This window comes from Pongo abelii, chromosome 1 (genome assembly GCF_028885655.2).
Source record: "Pongo abelii isolate AG06213 chromosome 1, NHGRI_mPonAbe1-v2.0_pri, whole genome shotgun sequence".
In the NCBI taxonomy this organism is placed as follows: domain Eukaryota; kingdom Metazoa; phylum Chordata; class Mammalia; order Primates; family Hominidae; genus Pongo; species Pongo abelii.
The window spans coordinates 166,831,283-166,852,837 of NC_071985.2; the positions used below are offsets into that span (position 1 = coordinate 166,831,283).

Consider the following 21,555-nt stretch of genomic DNA (forward strand, 5'->3'; position numbering starts at 1 on the left):
ACCTGCCTTCCTGTGTCCTTCCAGAGCACTTTATTCATGCTTCTGAAAAATTCTTATTACACTGTGTTATATATCAAGTTATGTTTGTCTGCCCCACGACTGTTAACTCTCCCAAAGAAGAAACCATGTTTTATTCATTCCTGTGTCTCCATTATCCAGCATTACCCAGGCATAATGCCTGATTCATGTTGTGGTGAGTACTTGCCAGGTGCTTTTAGGGTGAATGAATGAGTCAATGAGAAGGTGAGTGAATGAATCTCTCTCTCTCTCTCTCGCTCTCTCTCCCTTCTCTCTCTCTGACACAGAAAACCCATTAAAAGTAAGCAGTACTCTCTTGTCTGACATCAGAGTTCTAAAAGACATTTATCATTTGAGAAAGAGAAGAATCTTCTTTTTGGTGTGTTTTTAACCCCACCTCCTCCAGGATGGCTCATATGATTAAGTTAGCAAGCACAGGTGTGGGATATCTTCCTCTCAGTTCCTTAATACTTTCTATACAAGGGCCACAGAAAAAGAAAGAAGAGAAATATTGAAAGAGAAAAAAACTTCCAAATTATACTTATTTAAGCTCTAAAACATGGTAATTTTTTAAAAAGTAAGTTGTAAAAATTCTGGATTCTACCAAGGATCCATCAGAGGGCTTTGCGCATAGTAGAAACATTGTAAATATGTGTTGAATAATTGGATCCAACAAATATTTATTAAGTGCCAGCAAACACAAGACCCAGTTGCAACCTTCCAAGACTCCTGACACAAGGGGACTGACATACATATATACATATATATACATATATACATATATATATAAAATAGTAACAATAATGGCAATGATGTATTTGGTCTTTCCTCTAAGATTGGCACTATTTTAAATGTTTTACATGAAGTAACAAATTTAATCCTTAAAACAACTCTAAGAGGAAGATTTTAAAGATGAAGAAAATGAGGATGAAGCAACTGAGGTATGCAGAAAGTTTAAGAAATGATTAGTCTAAAAATAGTAGAACTGGGATCTAAATCCAGGCAGTGTGGCTCCAGAATCTCCTTATGAAAATGCTTTTAAGCTTAGGTCAGGCACCATGTCCCCTTCCTTTTTGTTTTCCCAGCACTCATAAGCACTCAATGAATGTTTGCTAATGAACTGTGCCAATGACAAGTCTAACAGGGATTATAAAAATAATAAAGATACACTTTGTTATGAACGAATAGTATGGCCTCTTGTCAGGGTAGGAGAGGTGGAAGAAGCCTAGGTTTTGGAGTTAGACCAAAGAGACCTAGGCTTGAATTCTAGATTCTTACCGAGGGGCTGTTTCCTCCCTGACAAATAATTATCCATGTCAACACCCACACACCAGTATTTTTGGGCCAGGAGCCATTTTAGAAATCTGAAGTAAGATTGAATTCTAAGACTGAAAGACTCAAAATAATTTAAACTAAAGATGACTGAGTCTAGAAAGGTTAAAGGATTTACTTCCGGTTACACATCTGGTTGGTGCCAGTACTGAAATTTAGGTTTCCTGAGTTTCAGCTCAGTGCTCTTTCATTTAAGTCACACAGTTTCACTTAAGGTAGGGAAGCTGAACAAAGCATCATAAGAAGCAAATTATTCAAAATGGGACTTTCCAGAGCTAGCCTAGAGTTGGATGGCTGCCTCCTTGTGTTCAAGCAAGACACACCTCAGTTTCACTACTGATCTGAAATCTAATTCTCTCTCCTTGTGATGTCAGAGGCTGGCGGTGTCTTTTAAGCAGTGAGTAATGCACTGGAGATATGTCTCCCACAGCTCTGTTACGTCCTAAAAATTCTCCCCTGCCTCTTTTTCCTGCCAGGATGGCCTACTCAAAACCCAAAAGTCTTTCAGGGAAGGAGACTTATTCCTAGAAGAGAGGAAGACACTGCCACCTCCTTATTGGCTCAGTTATTCCCATGAGGGAAAACTAAAGCTTGAAATACATTTTCTCCTAAATTCTCTCTAGTTCTAGAATCTGGAGGAAAAAAACAGATTAAATGTTGCTGAAGAACAAGTGGGTATTTTTCAGAGACAGCTGAGAGTGATTGGAACCGCAGACATAAACATCATCTCAAGGGTGTACGTACCCTCAACACAGGTACCTGGGTGGGCATCACATGCACCTTTACTTACTGGAGAGCACAGAGAGCTCATGCCAAGTACACAGGCTTCTGAGCCAAACAAGCCAGTGTTCACATCTTAACTGTACTGCTTACTAGCTGAGTATCTTTATGGTTCTGGTTCTAGGTCTGTCTGTTACAAGCTGAGAGTCTTTATACTACTAGTTACATGCATGGAGGCATAGTTTCATTGGTTAAAAAAATGGGATAATGATATTGACTTAATAGAAGGTTGTTGAGGATAAAAACAGATCTCCTTTGCAGAGTACCTAATAGAAAATCTGATACTTAGCAGGGGTTTGATATTGTGATAACACCTCCTCCCCCATGCCTTGTATTTGAAACAAATGCCTTATGGAGAGACCTTTGAAAACAAGCAAAATACTTTAGGGGCAGTGTAGAACTGAAACTGATTTACCAAACCACAGTTCCATCATATACGCTCCTAACACAAGAAAAATCTCAGAAGTGATTGAATCCACCCTTCTTCCGAATGAGGAAAACCCATGTTAAACTTCCTACATTATGTCTAGGCAAGTGATCTTCTAGCAAGGGAATGCAGAACAAATCACTTCCCAGAGAAACCCACTCCATTTTCTTCCAGATCTCTAATGGGTTAAAAGGCTCACTGAGGCAAAAACCTCTCCTATAATTCCCACTCACTGTTACTTGTCTTTGCCCTCTGCTCTGGCAGCACAGAAGGGAGAAAAGGGAATATTTCCCAAAAACTGTTCCCTGTTAAAGATTAGATGGAATCCCCTCCACAGAAACTTGAGGAGTGGGGCAATAAGTAATCCATCAACTAATTTAGAAAAGGGAATTGTAGAAGCATGTTCCACTTCTGCAGAAGCAGAGAGAGTAATGTGTTTTTACAACTGGAGTAAAAGTATCAGCAATAGGTTTAGTTTAGTAATTTGCTGGGAGCAATTCTTTATCAGAAGATAAATAAGAGTGAGCAGGAAACTGCACTTGGAAGGCCAGTCTATAAGCATAGATACCCAGGCCTGTGAACTATCTGTGCCATGCTGCCTGTGATACCCATGCAGGTACCTGAGTTAAAGCTATGTACACCCTGGTGACGATGTTTACATCTGCTGTGCCAGTCACTCTCAGCTTTCTCCAGACAACACCCTCTTGTTCCTGAGCTACATTTAATCTGCTATTTTCTCTAGATTCTAAACTCAATAGGCTTAAAATATTCAAGACCAGAGGCAGGAGCCAAATGCCTTTAAAAGACTTACTGGAAACATAGGAATACGGAGGTGCAATCAGAACTTCGGCATTGTGGCTTTAGAAGGGGGCCTGGTGCCAATGTGCTCTGCAAAGAGGCTGGAGGCATTCTTAGTGACAGGAATACAAGACTCACGGGGAAATGGAGATAAGTTTTAATATCCAGGTGTGAGAAGGAAGGGCGTCTCAAGGATAACCTGGCAAATTGGATTGACATTCAAATTTCCAATTTGTTTTTACAGAGAATAAAGTTTCATACTCAACTCTGTGGAAATATACATAAAGAATGCTCCCACCTCACTTCTACCTCCCCTGAGATATTTCTGGCCCAAATTAACTTCTTTTAAAGATATTTCTCTCCATTGAGTTTAAGATAATCAGTTGTGTGTTCCAGATACTAGGCACAAATTGATTGACATTCATGTAAAGCAAAAGCGCAAGATTTTCTCTTCTCTCATGTCTGCTCAGTAGAGAGAATGGTGATGTGTTTGTGTGGCCACCAATATTTAACAGGTGTCCTGCCACTACTTGTGCACTGTCAAGGTGTTCAAAGTAGCAATAGCTTGCACTTCTGGTCTTTCGAACTATCATTTGGTTTTCAAAACAATTCTGTGAGCTAGGATGAATGATTATTTTATTTTGTTTTGAAGTGAAGACTCAATCAGAAATAATACAAAAATTTTTATTGTCCTGGATTTTATACATCTTGTTTGTAGAAGCGCTAGGCATAATTCCAGTCTAATTCCAAAGACAGGTGTTTGGGGTTGTTGGTTGATGGGTCCTTGATAATTAGTTGTATGTGCCGACTTGGCTAGTCTATAGTACCCAGTTATTTAATCAATATTGATCTGGGTGTTGGCTGTGAAAGGTATTTTGTAGATGTGGTTAACATCTACAATCAATAGACTTAAAGTAAAGGAGATTACCCCCGATGATGTTGGTGGGCCTTGTGCAGTCAGTTGTGAGCAGAAACTGAGGCTTCCTGGAAAACAACATATTGTGCCTCAAGACTGCAGCATTAATTACTGCCTGAATTTACTGTCTGCTCTATAGATTTCAAGCTTGTCAACCACTATAATTGCATGAGCCAAATTCTTAAAGTGAATATTGTCCTACTGCTGATTCTGTTTCTGTAGAGGACCATGACTGACACAGTCCTTATCTTCATGTATCTTACTTTTTTTTTTGAGACAGAGTCTCACTCTGGAGTGCAGTGGTGCAATCCTGGCTTACTGCAATCTCAGCCTCCAGGGTTCAAGCAATTCTCTTGCCTCAGCCTCCTGAGCAGCTGGGATTACAGGAGCATGCCACCACATCTGGCTAATTTTTTGTATTTTTAGTAGAGATGGGATTTCACTATGTTGGCCAGGCTGGTCTTGAACTCCTGGCCTCAAGTAATGTATCTTATTTCTTATTTCCAAATGGTTTAAACTCACAATCAGAGTCTAGGTCTTATTCACACAAGTACCTCTCCTTCCCCTTGGCTCAGTGAGATGCCATAATATAAAATTTTAGCTTAAGGAGTGCACACACACCTGACAAATAATGAAGGAAGAACTTATGCCCATGACATAAAGAGCTATGATGCTTTTAGAAAGCAACATAGGACATGTACAGGAGGGAGAAATTAGGCAGGACTCATCGTTTGAGGCTTTCCAGAGGGAAGTATTTAAATTAGATTTAAGAGGCCTATATGGAAAATGGTTTGGAAATGTGAAGAGCATGCAGAGAGGGGTAAATCAGGGGAAGGCCTTACTCTGTGGATGAAGAAAGCCAGACTGCCTAAACTTGTGATGAGAGGGAAGGAATAAAGGAAAACCAGGTCAGTGAGAACAGAGACCCATTGTGTTGACAAAAAACATGCAAAGAACCCTTATTTTCCCCTGGGATATAAAAGTAACAAACCAGCACACATGCACGTATGCATGCACACACACCACACACACACACATACACACACACACACATACACACACACACACACACGGCACAGAACTGGAACATTCAGAGAGCTGAAGGATTCATTGTTTGTCCGGGCAGGTACCCCGTGCAGCTGCATGAAGCAATAAAGGAGCTGTTGCTACTCAATGCCTACAAGACTTCCGAGCTTACAAATATGTGAAAAGCTTCTTCCAGTCTTTATTCACTACACTAAAGGTGTGTGTTTACTTCACAGAACTGAGCCCTTGTTCCTTTGAGGCCCTATTAGCAATGCAGGGATGAAAAGGAAGTCATAGTGTTATGTTCTTAGTAGGATGACTGGCTCTTTTGGTGAGACTGTCCTTCCAAAGGCAGCAAATGGAGAACTCCGGAGGTTTAGCCTTGCGTTTGCTTTCCAGAGAGATAGTCACATAGCCCAAGAGAATGAAAAAGCTCTTTCATGAGCCCCATTTTCTTTTTGTGCAGATGGCAGTCCAGATTGGCATCACAGATTCTGAAACAAATTTTTGTCCCACGGATGTTATTTCAAGTTCCCCAAAGCTGTAGCAGCTGGGCAGCTGCAAAGTCATTCAGTTTCTCTGGCCCCATAAGCAGGCTCCTCCTTATCAGAATATACCCCAGTTTCAAGAAAGCCTATTTTCCCATGAATAGGACAGCAATCTTCTCTTCTTTTAGTTACAATTTATTGCACTACCTCTCTTTCCTTGTTCATTCTTTTTTCAGTAAATATTTTTGAACACCTGCCTTGTGCCAGGAACTAAGCATACAGTCTAGTGTATAAACAGTCAAGAAAATAGGCAGTTACAATATATTAAAAACAACTAATATTTATTTAGTGCTTCACGTGTGCCAGCCACTGTTCTAAGTGTTTTAATTTTGCTCTTAAAACAATTCTATGCAGAAGGTTCTATTATTATCCCCATTAAACATGTAAGAAAATCAAGACCCAGGGATGTTGAATTACTTCTCTGCAATCATACAGAGAAAGAAAGGTATTGAACTAGAACTAAGTGCAGGCAGCCTAGCTGCAAAGCCTGTCTTCTTAACCAGGAGGTACATGGAAGGGGCAGGAGCTGAGTATTATGACAGAGAAAATACAGGTACTGGGAGCACGCAGGAGATGTCAGTAACCCAGACTTGGGGCTCAAAGAGAAGTTGTGTATTTAAAATGCATATCAGGCCGGGCGTGGTGGCTCATGCCTGTAATCCCAGCACTTTAGGAGGCCGAGGCATGCAGATCACGAGGTCAGGAGTTGGAGACCAGCCTGGCCAACATAGTGAAACCCCATCTCTACTAAAAATACAAAAATTAGCCTGGCGTGGTGGCGCACGCCTGTAGCCCCAACTACTTGGGAGGCTGAGGCAGGAGAATCGGTTGAACCCACAAGGTGGAGGTTGTGGTGAGCTGAGATCGTGCCACTGCACTCCAGCCTGGACAACAGAGGCAGACTCTGTCTCAAAAACAAAAAATAAATAAATAAATAATAAAATAAAATAAAATAAATAAAATGCATATCAGATCATGTCAATCTGTTTCTCAAAATCTTTTAATGGCTCCCAACTGAATTTACAGTAAAATCTACATGTCTACCATGACTTACAAATGTTCTGCTTAACCTGGCATCTCTCAGTCTCTGTGGTTGCGTCCCTTACTACTGTTCAAACTGCCCAGGTCTCTGGCTGTGGCACCTCTGACGTGTTGGTTACTCTCTCAGGACCACTGCCCCTCGATCTACCCCAGCTCCTCAGTGTTCAGGACTCCAGTTTAAAGTCATTTATTTATAGAGTTCTTTCCTATCTTCTAATTTCCTTTAGTCCCCAGAATGATAACAATAATAACACTAGACTAATGATAATGATGATAATGATAAATAATGATAAAACTAATGATCATAATAGTAAAACAGTAAATAATACTGGGTGCCAGGCAGTGTTCTAAATGCTTTACGTAAAATAACGCATTTAGATATTACCACAACCCTAATAGTAAGTACTAGTATTATTCCCATTTTTACAGGTGAAAAAGTGAGCCAATATCATAGCATTCTGTACTTTCCTTCATTACAATTATCAAGTGTATAGTCATGAATTTATTCATGCATTATTTCCTGGGCCATAAGATCTATGAGATCAGGGTCTGAATGCGTTCTCTTCATCACAGCATCCTCAGTGGCTAACACAGTGCCTTGTATACAGTATGAATTTAACACATGTTTATTAAATACATTAATGAATGAATAATGGACATGTGATATGTATTTCTCTCAAGACTTACACCTTTGCTTACTACTTACAATAAAATGGATAGATGAGAAAGAAATTAAAGAAAGTCCTCTAGTATGTAATAATTATTAAGGTTGTTGGTAGTCCAGTCACTTCACTTTCTTGCTATAACATTTTCCCCATCCCCTTCTTGATAAGCTGTAACATCTGAGGTTTACAGTGGGATGGAGGCAGAGACAGTGTGGTTTAGACTGTAGAGGAAAGAGCATGGGTTTTCAAGAAATACAGATCTAGCTTTCAGTTCTGATTCTATCACTCACTTTGTGGTCTTGAGTAAGCCCCATATACTTCCTGAATCTTCTTTTTCCAAATATGTGAAATAGGGGCAATAATATATGCACAGAAGTTTAGTTTGCAGAATTAGGTGAGGTGATATATTCAAAGGGGCTAGCACTGTGCCTGGCACATACCAGAAATGGAATAAGCACTAGCTCCTTACCTTTCCTGAAATCAGAGGCACACATGTGGGCTTTGGACATTATCTAGTTTATTAGACCAGCAGTACCAGCCAGACTAGACCCTAGAAATTTGAAGCCCCAAATACAACTGAGGGGGCAGAGAGAAAATAGCATTATCTGACCTGGCTGCCTCTAAGATTCAAATAAGCTGGATAATCGCCATGGTCCCAGCTTACTCTGTGGACACAGCCAGAAAGGGGGTAGGAAAAATACAGAAAACTCCAAGGGGTCACTTTTGGTACTTGTCAACAGCTCTGGCTGGGAGGCAGTCAAGACAATAAACCAAGAAAAAGATCCAGTGAGTTCTGTTGCCTGTTCTCTATTTTAAGGGGACAGTCCCTGCTTTGTTTCCCTCCTCTTGGGTGAAAGACTGTTCCCTGAAATGCTCCTGGCTTCCGAGAACAGTTCTGGAGGCAACTTTATAATGTGCTGGCTCAGGGCTGATCAGAAGCAAGCAAGCAGAATTCACCCTGCCCCCAGGATCATACCCTCTTGGAGAAGCAGGAGGCAGAAAAAGGAACTTCGGTGGTCCTCTTCCTTCCTTGTCTCCTAGCAAACTTCCATATTCATTCTTCTCTAGGCTAACTCCAACCTCCTTTTTTTATCTCCCTCCCTTCCAATAAAGAGAGGAGAAGGGGTTAAGATGGGTATGAGGTTGCTTTTTTCTTCTCAGCAGTAATTGGAGAGGGTGTAAAGTTTTTCCAAAAGGGCCAATCCTCTTCCCTTCCTGTGGACTCTGCTAGTGGGTTTTGTCTTCTTTGCAAAGGGAGGCTCTGCACCAGCTCCTACTGCTACTCCCTGCTAAGCTTCCTGGGTTGTAACACCTATGACTGAATAGGTGTGTGCCAACCCTGAAACATGTATTTCAATACAACTTTGATGTGCTGTACAAGCTGTAATTATGCTATCACATAAAGTGGCAACCTTTCAGGCTTATGCAAGACGGGGCTCTCAGTTAACTAAGATTTGGTTTACCAGAAGTCCTAAATAATTTGACAATCTTTTTTTGCACTCTGCTTTTAAGAGAAAAAGCTGTATTTAGGGGTGTCCCTTTATATTTGGTATCAGCTCCATTCTTCCTCCTGACTTCTCAGCTTTCCCGTGTATGAGCTGGAGAACCCTACCTTCAGCTCTAAAACTATTTCTATATAACCAGATTTCTATAGTCTCGGGAGGAAAAAAAGTCTTAAACTTCAAAAATTAATCCCTTCGGATTGTATTATTATGGAAGCAAAGTAGACCAGAACCTTCTAGAAAGATCTCAACAGGGCTTTCTGTTGTGGTTCCCTACTGATACCAGAAGGCTGGGATCTTAGCTACCACATATTGGTGGCTTGCTATGTGCTGAGTACTATCTGAGGCATGTTATATAACACTAATAACACCAATACTAACACTGGGGCTTTCTACATGCTTTATACATGTTAACATATTTAATCCTTACAACCAAAACACACAATTTCCATCCTAATTTTGGAGATGAGGCAATTAGGACATAGAGAGGTCAAGCAATTTGTCCCAAGGTCACAAAGTGGTGTGGCTGGAATTTGAAAGAGGCAGTCTGACTCCAGAGTCTTCACTCTTAATCACTATATAAAGCTTTTCTCGTTTAGCCCTCACAACAATCTTAACATATAGAATATTAAAATGCCCATTTTCAGCCGGGCGCAGTGGCTCATGCCTGTAATCCCAGCACTTTGGGAGGCCAAGGAGGGTGGATCACCTGAGATCAGGAGTTTGAGACCAGCCTGACCAACATGGTGAAACTCCGTCTCTACTAAAAATATATATATAAAAAAATTAGCTGGGTGTTGTGACACATACCTGTAATCCCAGCTACTTGGGAGGCTGAGGCAGGAGACTCACTTGAACCTGAGAGGCAGAGGTTGCAGTGAGCTGAGATTGTACCATTGCACTCTAGCCTGGGCAACAAGAGTGAAACTCTATCTCAAAAAAACAAAAATGCCCATTTTTCAGACACGAAAAGTGAGTCTCAGGGAAGTAACTTCTCTGAAGGATTAACTGGGTTCTCAAACCAATTCCATTCAATATGCTACTTGAGTGCCTACTTTGTGGCAAGCACAATGCCAGGCACTAAGAGAACAATATAGTATGATAAAAATTCATTTAGTTGTTTAATTTTCTTCCATTTCTTTTAACACTGCCACTTCTTCCTGAAGTAATGGATAACAAAGAGTTCACTTCAAGTGCCTTGAAAGTCACACGTTGTCAAGATTAGCAAGGGATGTCAGCACTATGCACATGTCCTGAGAGCTAGCAGATATTTCAGTAAGCCTTAACAAAGCTGAACATGAGCCTCACTTCCTTTCTAATCTTATCTGGTTCAGGCATGGGCATTATTTCATCCCTATTTGTTCAGTCCATAAACATTTATTGAGCATTTACTATGTCCCAGGCTTTATACTATAAATTGAGGATATAGAAAAAGAGGATTAGTGTTTGAACTTGGGATGCTTTTAGTTTAGAATGGGAAAAAAATGAAATAATTACAATACAGTATGACAAGAGTAATAACAGAAGATTTTGAGATAATAATTAACAGTAATTTTGGGTGAGTTGCAGGAGGTATATCAAGAAGACGAAGGGTTAAAATGCACTTTCCAGATGGAAATGGGTAAAGGAAGTAGTATTTCCCATGCACATAGTATATATCAGGGCCCAGGCCCTGAATTGGGACTATATATTTATTTTAATCCTGAATCCAAGAATCAGATGATATATAGAATTTGTTCACAATGACAATGTGAAAAATAATCCCTGAGCTGAATATGTAAATGATATTTTGGAGAAAAGGCAACCAAGTAGAAGAAACAGCATATATGAAAGCAGGAAAGCAAGAAGATCCTAGTGTATTTCAGGGATGTATATTCAGTGCACTTCAGCCATCAGTTGTGCATGGGGGTGGCAGTGTAAAGTGGGAGATGAGGACAAAGAGAGAGAGCAAAATTCTAAAGGTTTTTGCATGCCTGGTGAGATGTTTAGGTCTTATCTTGAAGGCAAAGTATAGCTTAAAAAGAAAATAATGTAAGAATAGTTTATAATAATAGTTTATAAGAATAGTTCTACTTTGGGAGGCTGAGGTGGGCGGATCACAAGGTCAAGAGATTGAGACCATCTTGGCCAACATGGTGAAACCCTGTCTCTACTAAAAACACAAAAAATTAGCTAGGCATGGTGGCAGGGTCCTGTAGTCCCAGTTACATGGGAGGCTGAGGCAGGAAAATCACTTGAACCTGGGAGGCTGAGGTTGCGTGAGCCAAGATCGCGCCATTGCACTCCAGCCTGGTGACAGAGTGAGACTCTGTCCCTCCAAGAAAAAAATAATAATAATAATTCTAGTACCAGAATGGAAGCTGGTTTGGAGTGGGGAAAGAATGAGGACAATAATAACAAGTTGGAGGACCACCACAATGCTTTAGGTACAGGATGATGGAACAATAAACAAAGGCAGAGGAAGTGGGGGAGAAAAGGAAAAAGAAAGATTAGAGAAAAAGACTAAAGGAGTTGGCTGTGGTAGGTGAAGAGGGAGATAAAAGGGTGGATGATGAAGATGCTACTCCAAGTCAGAAAGACAGAAAAAGGGACAGTTGTGTAGGGGAATGAATTTGGGTCTCCAGATGAACCAAAAGGGGTTACCAGAGGTAGTCAGATGTCTGGCATTTATATACAAACTTACCGGTAAGTAATGGGGGTTGGGGGTCTCCAGGGAGTGAAGGTACAGGACTGAAGAGAGAAATGGGTTCTAAAACCAATGGGATAGATTCTGACAACCAGATTTGAAGAAATCTGTCTGCTCAAGATGTCTCCCTAACTTCGATCCTGGAAGTGGAAGAGTCCAGATGTGTGAGGCGAATCTCTGGCTCTGACTCCTGGGGCTATGCAGGTAAATAGAGCTGTCAAGAATGCCCAAAAAGAGGCACATGTTTCCTAAAGAGCTCTGCCTGCCACGCCTTGGAGCTGCATGACCAGGCTCCAGGCAGGCAGCAGCTAGGGTTTGGGAGGACACAGGCACGTGGACAGCCTCCTGTGGGAGCGCTGCAGATGAGGCAGCTGAGAGAAGTGAAGCTTTCTTCCCAGCTTCCTCCTCCACCCTTTGCTGCAGATCCCCGATGCTACAGCCCAGTGCTAGCTGCAAAAAGGTTGATTCATAGATGAGGGGATGCAGCGACATGCCACGCAGGGATGGCAGAAAGGACAAAAGTGTGTGTGTGTTTGGAGGAGACTGTTTATTCAGGGAACTACATATCAAATACGACCTTACTGGCAGACAATAGTGATTTGCCTAGATAATTTATGCAACCAACTCAACATCAAGATAGGCTGTATAGAGCAAAAGGTGAGACTCATTTTTAAAAGTGGGGTACCTCCCTTCATGGTCTCAATTACAGGAGATGCTTTTGCACACAAAACATTCAGGCAACAGTATCTGGGTATCTGCTTGAGCGTACTGTAACCAAAGAGAAAGAAAGGCCGGAACTAAAATGCAAAAGAAAGAAAGAAACTGTGTTTGGAGATAGATCTGCTACAGTATAAACTTTTCCCTTTCTCTGGCTTACTGCTATAGCAAAACCTGATGGTTGTCTTTGTAAAAAACGTGTCTGTATCTAGGTCCCTGGCAGCGATTTGCCTCTGGGAGGGCCAGCAATCTATTTAATGACTCCATTGACGTCAATAGCATAACTGAAATACTTACTAACATGCATGATTCCAACTTTCAAGGGGAGGGTGGGTGGATGGTGTTTCTCAGCAGTACAAAAACGTGAAGTGGAGTCAACATGGAATGGACTCAACTGTTCAGGCAGCTAGTGAGAACTTAGATGAGGTCTCATCGTTTTCATTCAAAGAGAAGAAATATTTATGCTAAATTTGCAAATTAATTTTGAACTAGTGAAATAACTATAATAAGCAGGGTGTTATATTTGACAATATCTGCTTAAGGGAAACATTTTAACGTTTGCACTTTAGCTGAGGTATTAACGTTTTTGCGACTACCAATACTTAATTTTAGATACGTATGAAATAACTGCAAATCAATACAAACAGCTCAGTGTTGATGCTCTGGGGTAAACTTTCATAAGAGGGTTATTTTAGACAAAAGCAATTATTACAAAACAACCATTTGGAAAATTATTCTCAAAATAACTGGGGCTTTTCTGGTGCATTTTTGCTATCATTTTATATGCAGGCTGTCTAAACACTGAAAGTGAGTAATTAAGGCAACTATTCCAATACTTCAGCACACAGAATTCAGAATAAGGAAGAAAATATCGTTTGATATTTCTGACTTTTTCTTTTTCCTTTCTTTTTTATTTCTTTTCTTTCCTTTTTCTTTTTTCTTATAATTCCCTCTAATCCTTCCTTTATCATGACTGGTCACAGCCTTTGGTCACAAGATTGATTTTATTCCTATTTGTCCATAAGTGTTGTAATCCTGCCTGACAGTTCTTGCTTAATGTAGAAACCAAGCAAAGGTTCTGCTTATGCTGGGCCTCATTTCCAGTCATCTGACGCAGCACCGCTCTCAGGCTCTTGCTGTGGTTCTCAGAGAGCCCTTTACCCATGCACATGTAGACCCTGTCTCATCACAGGTCCTGAAAGTTCTGGCAAAGAATGAGAACGGAATCAATGTCATGACTTTCTGAATTCCTTAAAATCGAAGATAACTCACTGACCCTTTTGTCCACTATTTGAAGAGACCCTGCATCTGGTACACCCACATGAACCTCCGGAAGGATAGTCATAATCAAGTAAAGCTATGGGCAGAACCCGTATGGAGAAATAGGTTTCCAAGGAGAAAGCCTCTTCTTCTGTTTTATCAACTGGTAAAAAGCCAATTCCTCCCCAGAATGGCCTAGACACATATTAAAAGAAATGCATTCCGTGAGCACTGGAAAAACCTTAATTAAGTCTGTTTCTCACATAGGCCAACCTATTTCAGGCTTTACTGGAAAGCCCTATACTGTCTCATACGATTTCTCTGAACACAGTCTTTTCTTGAAATGCATTCTAATTGACTGGTGTTGAAAACCACCATAAATCAAGGCTATGGGTATCCAGGCTTCGATATCATTAGTATCTGCAGCAATCTGGCTTGAAGTCCTCAAAGTGATTCCCTAGTCATCTTGGTGCTATGGTTTGCTGTCATTTCCAGTGACCCATAGACTTCTGTGTTGTTTTTCATAACATCTGATCTGTTACCAGTGGTAATGTTCCTGCTTAGTAAATTTACTGATAAATTTTAGAAAAAGAAACTTAGTAGAAAGCACCCCACCTTATGTGTCAAGTTGGCTGCTAAAATATTGTATACATGATACATATTATTTTACATCAAGTCACATTTACATGACTCAGATGTGCTAGCCACTAAAAGGATGCTTCTCCAATCCTTCAATAAAGCAAAAAATCATTTTGTAAAGACAGTGAACACTTGATAATTTATCTTATCAGTAAATTCTTACTGTCATGACATATGTGTGATTACTATTGAAGAGCAAAGGATAGGATGGAATGGAAAAAGGGGGGCAATTATCACACACACACGTGTATGCATGCACCCCATTTTCCTGTTGCAAATAGTTTTGGGACCCGAAATCCTGAGAATTACTTCAATTTTCTGTTGTGAATATGTACAGGTGACAGAATTCGAGTTCCTGCCTTGTTTTGGAGTTTTCTTTCTTTTTCTATTTTTTCCTTTCTGTTTCAATCCTTGAGCACTATGTAGGGACAGCCTGGAATTTATGCTTGTGAAAGGCAAAATGTGAAACAAATTCAGATGCTCATTAAACTACAACATTGGCATTTTCGACACCCCCAGGAGGATTTACTGCGTCTTTCTCCTCAACCTGGGAGCATATGGCTTCCTCATTTTTCTTTCTGGGCTTGAAATTCTCCATTGCTCTACTCTGGCTTTCTTATTCAAAGTGCTAAATGCCAACTTCTTAGATTTCACTCTTTTTGTTCAAAACCTATATGAACACACTAACATATATAAGCAGTTATGAGTGTGCTTCAAACTTCTATTAACTTCAGTGCAATAACTAATCGTTAACAGTGAAAAAATACAATCTGAATAATTTTCATAGCAATAGAGATAAAAATACTGGCTCATTATTAAAAGTGTATTTTATATGTATTTTCCTTCACATAAAGTCCCCAAATTTTATGTAGTTTTCCCGGTCAATTCAACACTTACTGTGTTCTTACTATGTGAAAATAACTATGCGAAAGCACCACGAGTAATAAAAAGATAGAGAAGGCACAGTCCCTGTCTTCAAGAGCTTTATCTCCAATGGGAGAGACCTACAAGAAGCCTTGAATTAAAGTACATCAGAGAATTAAATTGTTGCCATAGCACAAAAAAAGAGCAATTATGCCAACTTAAAAAGAAATAAGATGTCTTTGCAAAGTAAGGACATTTGCATTGAGCCATGAGAGCTGATAAGAAACTTGGTTGGATAGTGAGAAGAAGGGTATTTCTGGTATTTCTTTCTTTCTTTTCTTTTCTTTCTATTTTTTTTTTTTTTTTTTTTTTTTTTGAGACAGAGTCTTGCTTTGTCACCTGGGCTTGAGTACAGTGGTGCGATCTCAGCTCACTGCAACCTCCGCCTCCCAGGTTCAAGAGATTCTCCTGCCTCAGCCTCCCGAGTAGGTGGGACGACAGGCACATGCCACCACACCCAGCTAATTTTTGTAGTTTTAGTAGAGATGGGGTTTCACCATATTGGTCAGGCTGGTCTTGAACTCCTGACCTCGTGATCCGCCCACCTTGGCCTCCCAAAGTGTTGGGATTATAGGCATGAGCCACCATGCCTGGCCGAAGAGGGGTATTTCAAACGGAGAGCTTTCCTTTGATGTATCCATTTAATATTTCAGTTAATAACCAATTTGTAAAAGTAAATGTACCAATTTACCATGGTTTCTGACAATTAGCTTTTAAAATAAATTGCATTTTTTCTCATTTATATGTTCAAAATAATAAAGCATTTTAAGATTTGGTAGTTCTCTCTCTCTTTCTCTCTCTCTGTCTGAATTGCTCCAATACAAGAATAGAGTTATCTAAGTCAGGCTTTCTGAGCAAACTAGGTTGTTGCTAAATCTGTTTAAATTGATGTAGATTTCTTGTACCTTTTATCTTAGATTTCAATTGAAATACATGAATTCAACTTCAGTACTGACAAATAAAAACCTGATCTTACTATCACGAAAAATCATATTTTGAAGCAGCACTCCAGTTCTCAATTCTGTTTGCTCTGAGCCAGTTATTTTTCATTCCCCTTTAAAGTTTCTATTTAAATGCACCTCTTTGTCATACGCTGATAAATATTAAAATAACAGGAAAAATCTGCCTGACTTATTTAAGCTGATAATAAGAACAAAACACGGGATGTGTGTCTCCTCCTTCCTTTTCTAACCGTGGCTAAACGTTAAGGAGATTTTGAAACCCATAATTACGTAATAATTGGTACCACTACATTCTCTTCCCAGTGAAAAGCCAAGATTTTTGTAGTTTGCCACAGAGACGGAAAGAAACAAATTGCCTGAGTGGTACTGTCATTTCTTTGCTCCATTGTTTGAGAAGACTTTATCAAAAGAATCCCTAGTTGTCAAGCTGTAGTTGCTGTGCCAATAATCACAAAAGGATCTTTCCAACCACATCTTTGGTTAATGAGCTAATTTATAGAACCATAAATTGCACATATTCTCCTAATGTTTGTCAGTATTTATTACAAGAAAAAGAAAACATAGTCTAAATAATCAAATTGATGTAAATTTGGCTAACAGAAATGTGAGCAATATTGCCTCACTGGTAGGCCAATATGATGAAATGATTGGAGTTTCAAAACTACCTCCTTTGATCTCCAAGTATGTAACACGAGTTATATGTTAAAACATCCTATTTTGTTTCTTTTTATAAAAGTTCTAAAGGAAATAGTACATGCAGCACACCAGGTTTTTGAAGTCCATAGAGTACTACTTACTTCTTTATATTTCATATTACGGGGCTCTAGAGTAAACTCACCTTTACTTAATATCTTTCTTTCACTTTTTTTTCTCGTTCTCAATCTTTCTCTTATAAAAATATTTTAAAAAGCGTGCACCACAAATACTTCAGAAGCCAATGAGCCAATAGAATCTGCTGCTTTTGTTCCCTTCTTTTAGAAGCTAAGCTTTTGTAATACTTCTGTTATACTTATGATCAGGATACCAGAAAGAAAACACAACAACCAAGTGAGAAAGATTTTAAGTATGAAGTGCTGCTGGAAATAGAAAAGCGTGTGAGGAATTGTTAGGTGTCAGGTGTTAGGTGATCTCAGTGTGAGTTCATCTTAATTGTTTCTCCTGTGGTTTTTCTCAAATCTACTGCTAACAATAGTAGGGAACAGATTTAGGAGAAAACATTATTTGGATTTTAACAAATATCATAGAACTGGTTGCATTTTGTGTGAAGAAGAATTTCAGTTCAACAGAACTCCATGATGTTCCTTCAAGGTGGCCCTTCCTCTCTGCAGCTCTCAACACACCAAGAAAAGTGGATGCACTGTCCTGAAAGATGAGAGGTTGGGTTCTTAAAAAACAAAAAACAAAACAAAAAAAAAAACACCGTTGAGGAACAAAGTTGGATGCCCTCCAAAAGAAATGATTCGTGACTTGGAAAGAGCCTTTGGTTTCACACCTGGAAAGGATGTAGATTCAAGTGGGATCTATAGTTGACATTAAGAGGGAAACCACTAACACATCCGCAGGGGCCCTCAGGCCAACGTGGAGCACCTTAGGTCTTTGAGGTTAGCTCTCCTGGAGTTTATTGGGGCCAGCAAGCTGAGGTCAAGCTGCACTGTCAATACAGCTCTGTCTCCTGCTCCTCTTTGGGGAAGAAGCAGCATTACCCCATGTTTATCATGTTCTGAAAGCCTGCACATACAATGGGCAAATTATTTAGTACGGCCTTTAATGTGGTTTTAATAGAGTGAAGTAATGCTCCAGTGTACCTTAGAAAAAAGTCACCAACAGACATACTTTTGAGAGCCACAATATATACAAACAACGCTATTGTTCTAAAAAACAGTTCTGAATAAGAGGCACGTTTATTATTCTATCTTGAAACATTGAGATAGACCTTATGACATGGCCTACCTTGTGGGTTGACTCTGGAGACAGAAGGCTGACTAGCAGCTGGGGACCTCCTGTGGAGACAGAGAAAAGAAGGACTGAGTCTGTGTATCAAAACTCCCCATTCCACCCCTGACACCCCACCCTCATGGTTACTGGGGACTTTTCCAGGTCATAATGAACTATGTAGTGACATAATGCTATCTCCAGAAGGCAGGCTCCTGTAATCCGGGTAGATGACTGCAATTCTCTCACATCCAGATGGACTGCAATTCTCTTACATCCAGATGGCCTGGAATTTCCTTCTTCAAGGGCCTCAGGATGCTCAGACTCTCCAGGAAGGAAGTTGTTTACTCCAGGTCCCCAACCAGCCCCCTGTTTTAAGTTTTGCTGTTCCAAGAAGCCCTCAGAAAAGGAGTCGCTTGCTCAGGCGTCACTCGAAATGTCAGAGTGAATCTCAATTCCTTTGGGCAGTGCTGTAAAAAGTTATAGCCAGAGGAACCCTTAGCGATCAATCACTTCAGGCCCCTAATTTTTGTACCTCAGGAGACTGAGACCTAGAGAGGTGAAGTCACTTGCCAAGGTCACACAACCACTGGGAACAGTCATCCAGCTTGCTTTACTTAGGGAACAGAATTTACATGGAGGAACTGGGACATCATTCTACGTCATAACAAGCCTGCTGATGTCAGGGGTTAAATGAAACAAGCAAACCCATGTTCTCATAGTACTGGGGCTTCTCCTTTTTTCTTGTTTCTTTTCCTTTCTCTGCCCCAAACCTTTCAATTTCACTGCTCTTACCATTCTTCTCATGTTTTGCAGAACTTCTACCAGACTCTCCTGTTTCCTGCTGCATTGCTGGAGAACTTCTCAGGAATACTATTGAGCAGGGCTCTCAAACTTTAGGGTGCATCAGAATCACCTGGAGGTCTTATTCAGACACACTGCTGGGCCCTATCCCCAGAGTTGCTGATTCAGTAGGCCTGGGATGGGCTTAAAAGTTTGCCCTTATAAGAAGTTCCCAAGTGGTGCTGATGCTGCTGGTCTAAGGACCACATTTTCAGAAACACTGGTATTAAGGATTCTCTGCTCCACTAAGGAGTAACAGGACATTTGCAATGAGCAAGAGAGTGAGACTCTAGTCCAGTGGTTCTCAAACATGGATACGCATCAGACTCATTTGGGGAGCTATTAAATTTCCTTTCCCAACCCTGAAGAGTCTATTTCAGTATATCTGAGATAAGGCCTGGGAATCTGTATTTTTCACTTCTCTTTGCATTCTCATGTACAGGCAAGTGTAAGAACGAAGCCAAATTCTAAATGACAAAGAACAGCCTGCATCGTTGTTGCTAAAGAAGAGTCTTCCTACTGGTGTGGCCACAGAATTATTTCCCTAGGTTTCTCTACTGCTTTAAATTAATCTCTGGTCCTTTAGGGACAATCTAGCTTGTAGGTGCCCATACCTAGTAGCTGTAGTCTATAGACAGGGTCCACATCTACCATTAATTTACTAGCTGGGTGATCTTAGGCAGGGTACTTTTAAACTCTCAGTGGTATGAAATTTTCACATATGACAAGAGAAGAGAAATTATTATCTAGTGATTGCTTTTCTCTGCTAGGCTGCGCTAGGTATTTCTTAGCTTCCACTGGGAGTATTATCACCCCATTTTAAGGATAAGAAGACTGAAGCTCAGAGAGGTTAAGAAACATACTGACACATGATTTATAATTGGCACAGCCAGAATTCAAAGCTAAGTCTTTCTGAACCCAAAGTGCATGCTCTTTCCACTATACTGTATGCTGATAACACCTGCACTAATACTGAGGGTGGTTTTTCAGGAAAATTAAGAGATTAAATTCCAAAATCCTTAGCCTGGCATTCAAAGTCCTTGCTCTCTAGCCCCAACATCCTTTTTCCAGCTTTTCTCTCATAATTCCTCATTGCCAGACCACTGACTGGCTCTGCGCTCTCATGCATACTGTACTTCTCTTTTGTAGCACTTTAAAATTATAGCTTAAATAGGCTCTGTCTAGTTAGTGTTCAACACATAGTTCCCTAGATTAAATGTAAACATTATGTGAGCAGGGTACAACTTGTTTACCGCTTGATCCCTGGCACCCAGGATGGTCCTTCATATGACAAGCATTCAGTAAATACTTATTGAATAGAAGAATGAATGAATGAGGGACAGAGCTGACTCACACTTGCCAAGGCCAAACTTGTTCACTTCTTTTTCCTTGAATATGTGCTGCCCCTTTCCTGCCATTATTCAGGCCATTCATTTCCCTGTCAAGGAAGCTGTCTCCACATCAAACAATCTACCCATCAAAGGTTAAGTTAAGGTTAACTTAAGGTTAAGTTACCCATCAAACCTTCTCCAAAGGATGCCATCCTCTTAGCCAAGAATGGTTTCTATAATCTCTCATGGTGCTTTACTTGTACTTTTAGGGTCATTTCTTCATGTTAAGTCCATATTGGCACATATTATCTCCACTAGTAATCTGTGACCTGTTGATGGCAGGATCCGGTTCTGATCCCTTTGCTTACATACTCTTCAGGTCCTGCCAATTTGCCTGGCAAATAGTAGGAACTCCAAAATGTTAATAGAATGTGGATTGAATAACCCGTTGATGTGAAAGTGGTTTGAGAACCAAATACTCTATATGACTATTTTATCTGGTTTCCTTTTCACATGCAATCTTGGTTCTATATGCCACTTGCCATTCCTCGAACACAGCACTCTCTTTTGTTGCTGTGCCTTTGCACACATTTTGCTCAGTTGAATACTTTTCTTCTCTTTATGTGGCTAGCTCTTTCATATGTCCTAGGACTCTGTTCAGGCATCACCTCCTCAGAGGAGCCTTCCCTCTGTGAGTGGCCCTCACCTGTGTTCTGTAGTTTCCTGTGCTTACTGAACCATTGCATTGCTCATTCTGTATTGTATTTCCCATTTTCCTTTCTTTCTCTTCAACTCATCTATGAGAAATTTAAGCAATGATTGAACATTGTGCACAACTGTAACACAGGGATCTGGCATAATATTTGGTATGATGTAGGTACTTAACACATATGCACTGGATTAATAATACATTTTAATAATTTTATCTTGCACCTTTTCCTGAGTTCCAAAGAAGACTTTTGTGAAAGAAGAAACTGAACTAGGAGATCCCAAATGTTAGAAATCTCTACTTTCTTTATAGCATGTCGAATCACAGCGCCCAATTCTCTCAATGACTTCTTGGAAATTACACATATTATACAAATTCTTTTGTCTCAGAAGTTAATTTTGAAAATATGGCTTTTATTTAGAGTTGTCAATTCAGATTAGCATCTCTGTGTGGAAGCTTTGGAAAGGCAGGGACCATCTTTATTTGGTTTGTCAATTAT

General features: G+C 40.1%; 1 protein-coding gene across 3 annotated transcripts in view; it reads right to left on the reverse strand.

Moving 5' to 3' along the window:
* Positions 1–21,555, reverse strand: part of PDE4B (phosphodiesterase 4B) — a 597,395-nt gene that overhangs the window by 89,892 nt on the left and 485,948 nt on the right. For all 3 annotated transcript variants that reach the window (XM_024249470.3, XM_054533468.2, XM_054533475.2), the window contains one exon: positions 18,192–18,241. In XM_024249470.3, the coding sequence (XP_024105238.2) occupies positions 18,192–18,241 (50 nt within the window). The remainder of the gene's footprint in view (positions 1–18,191; positions 18,242–21,555) is intronic.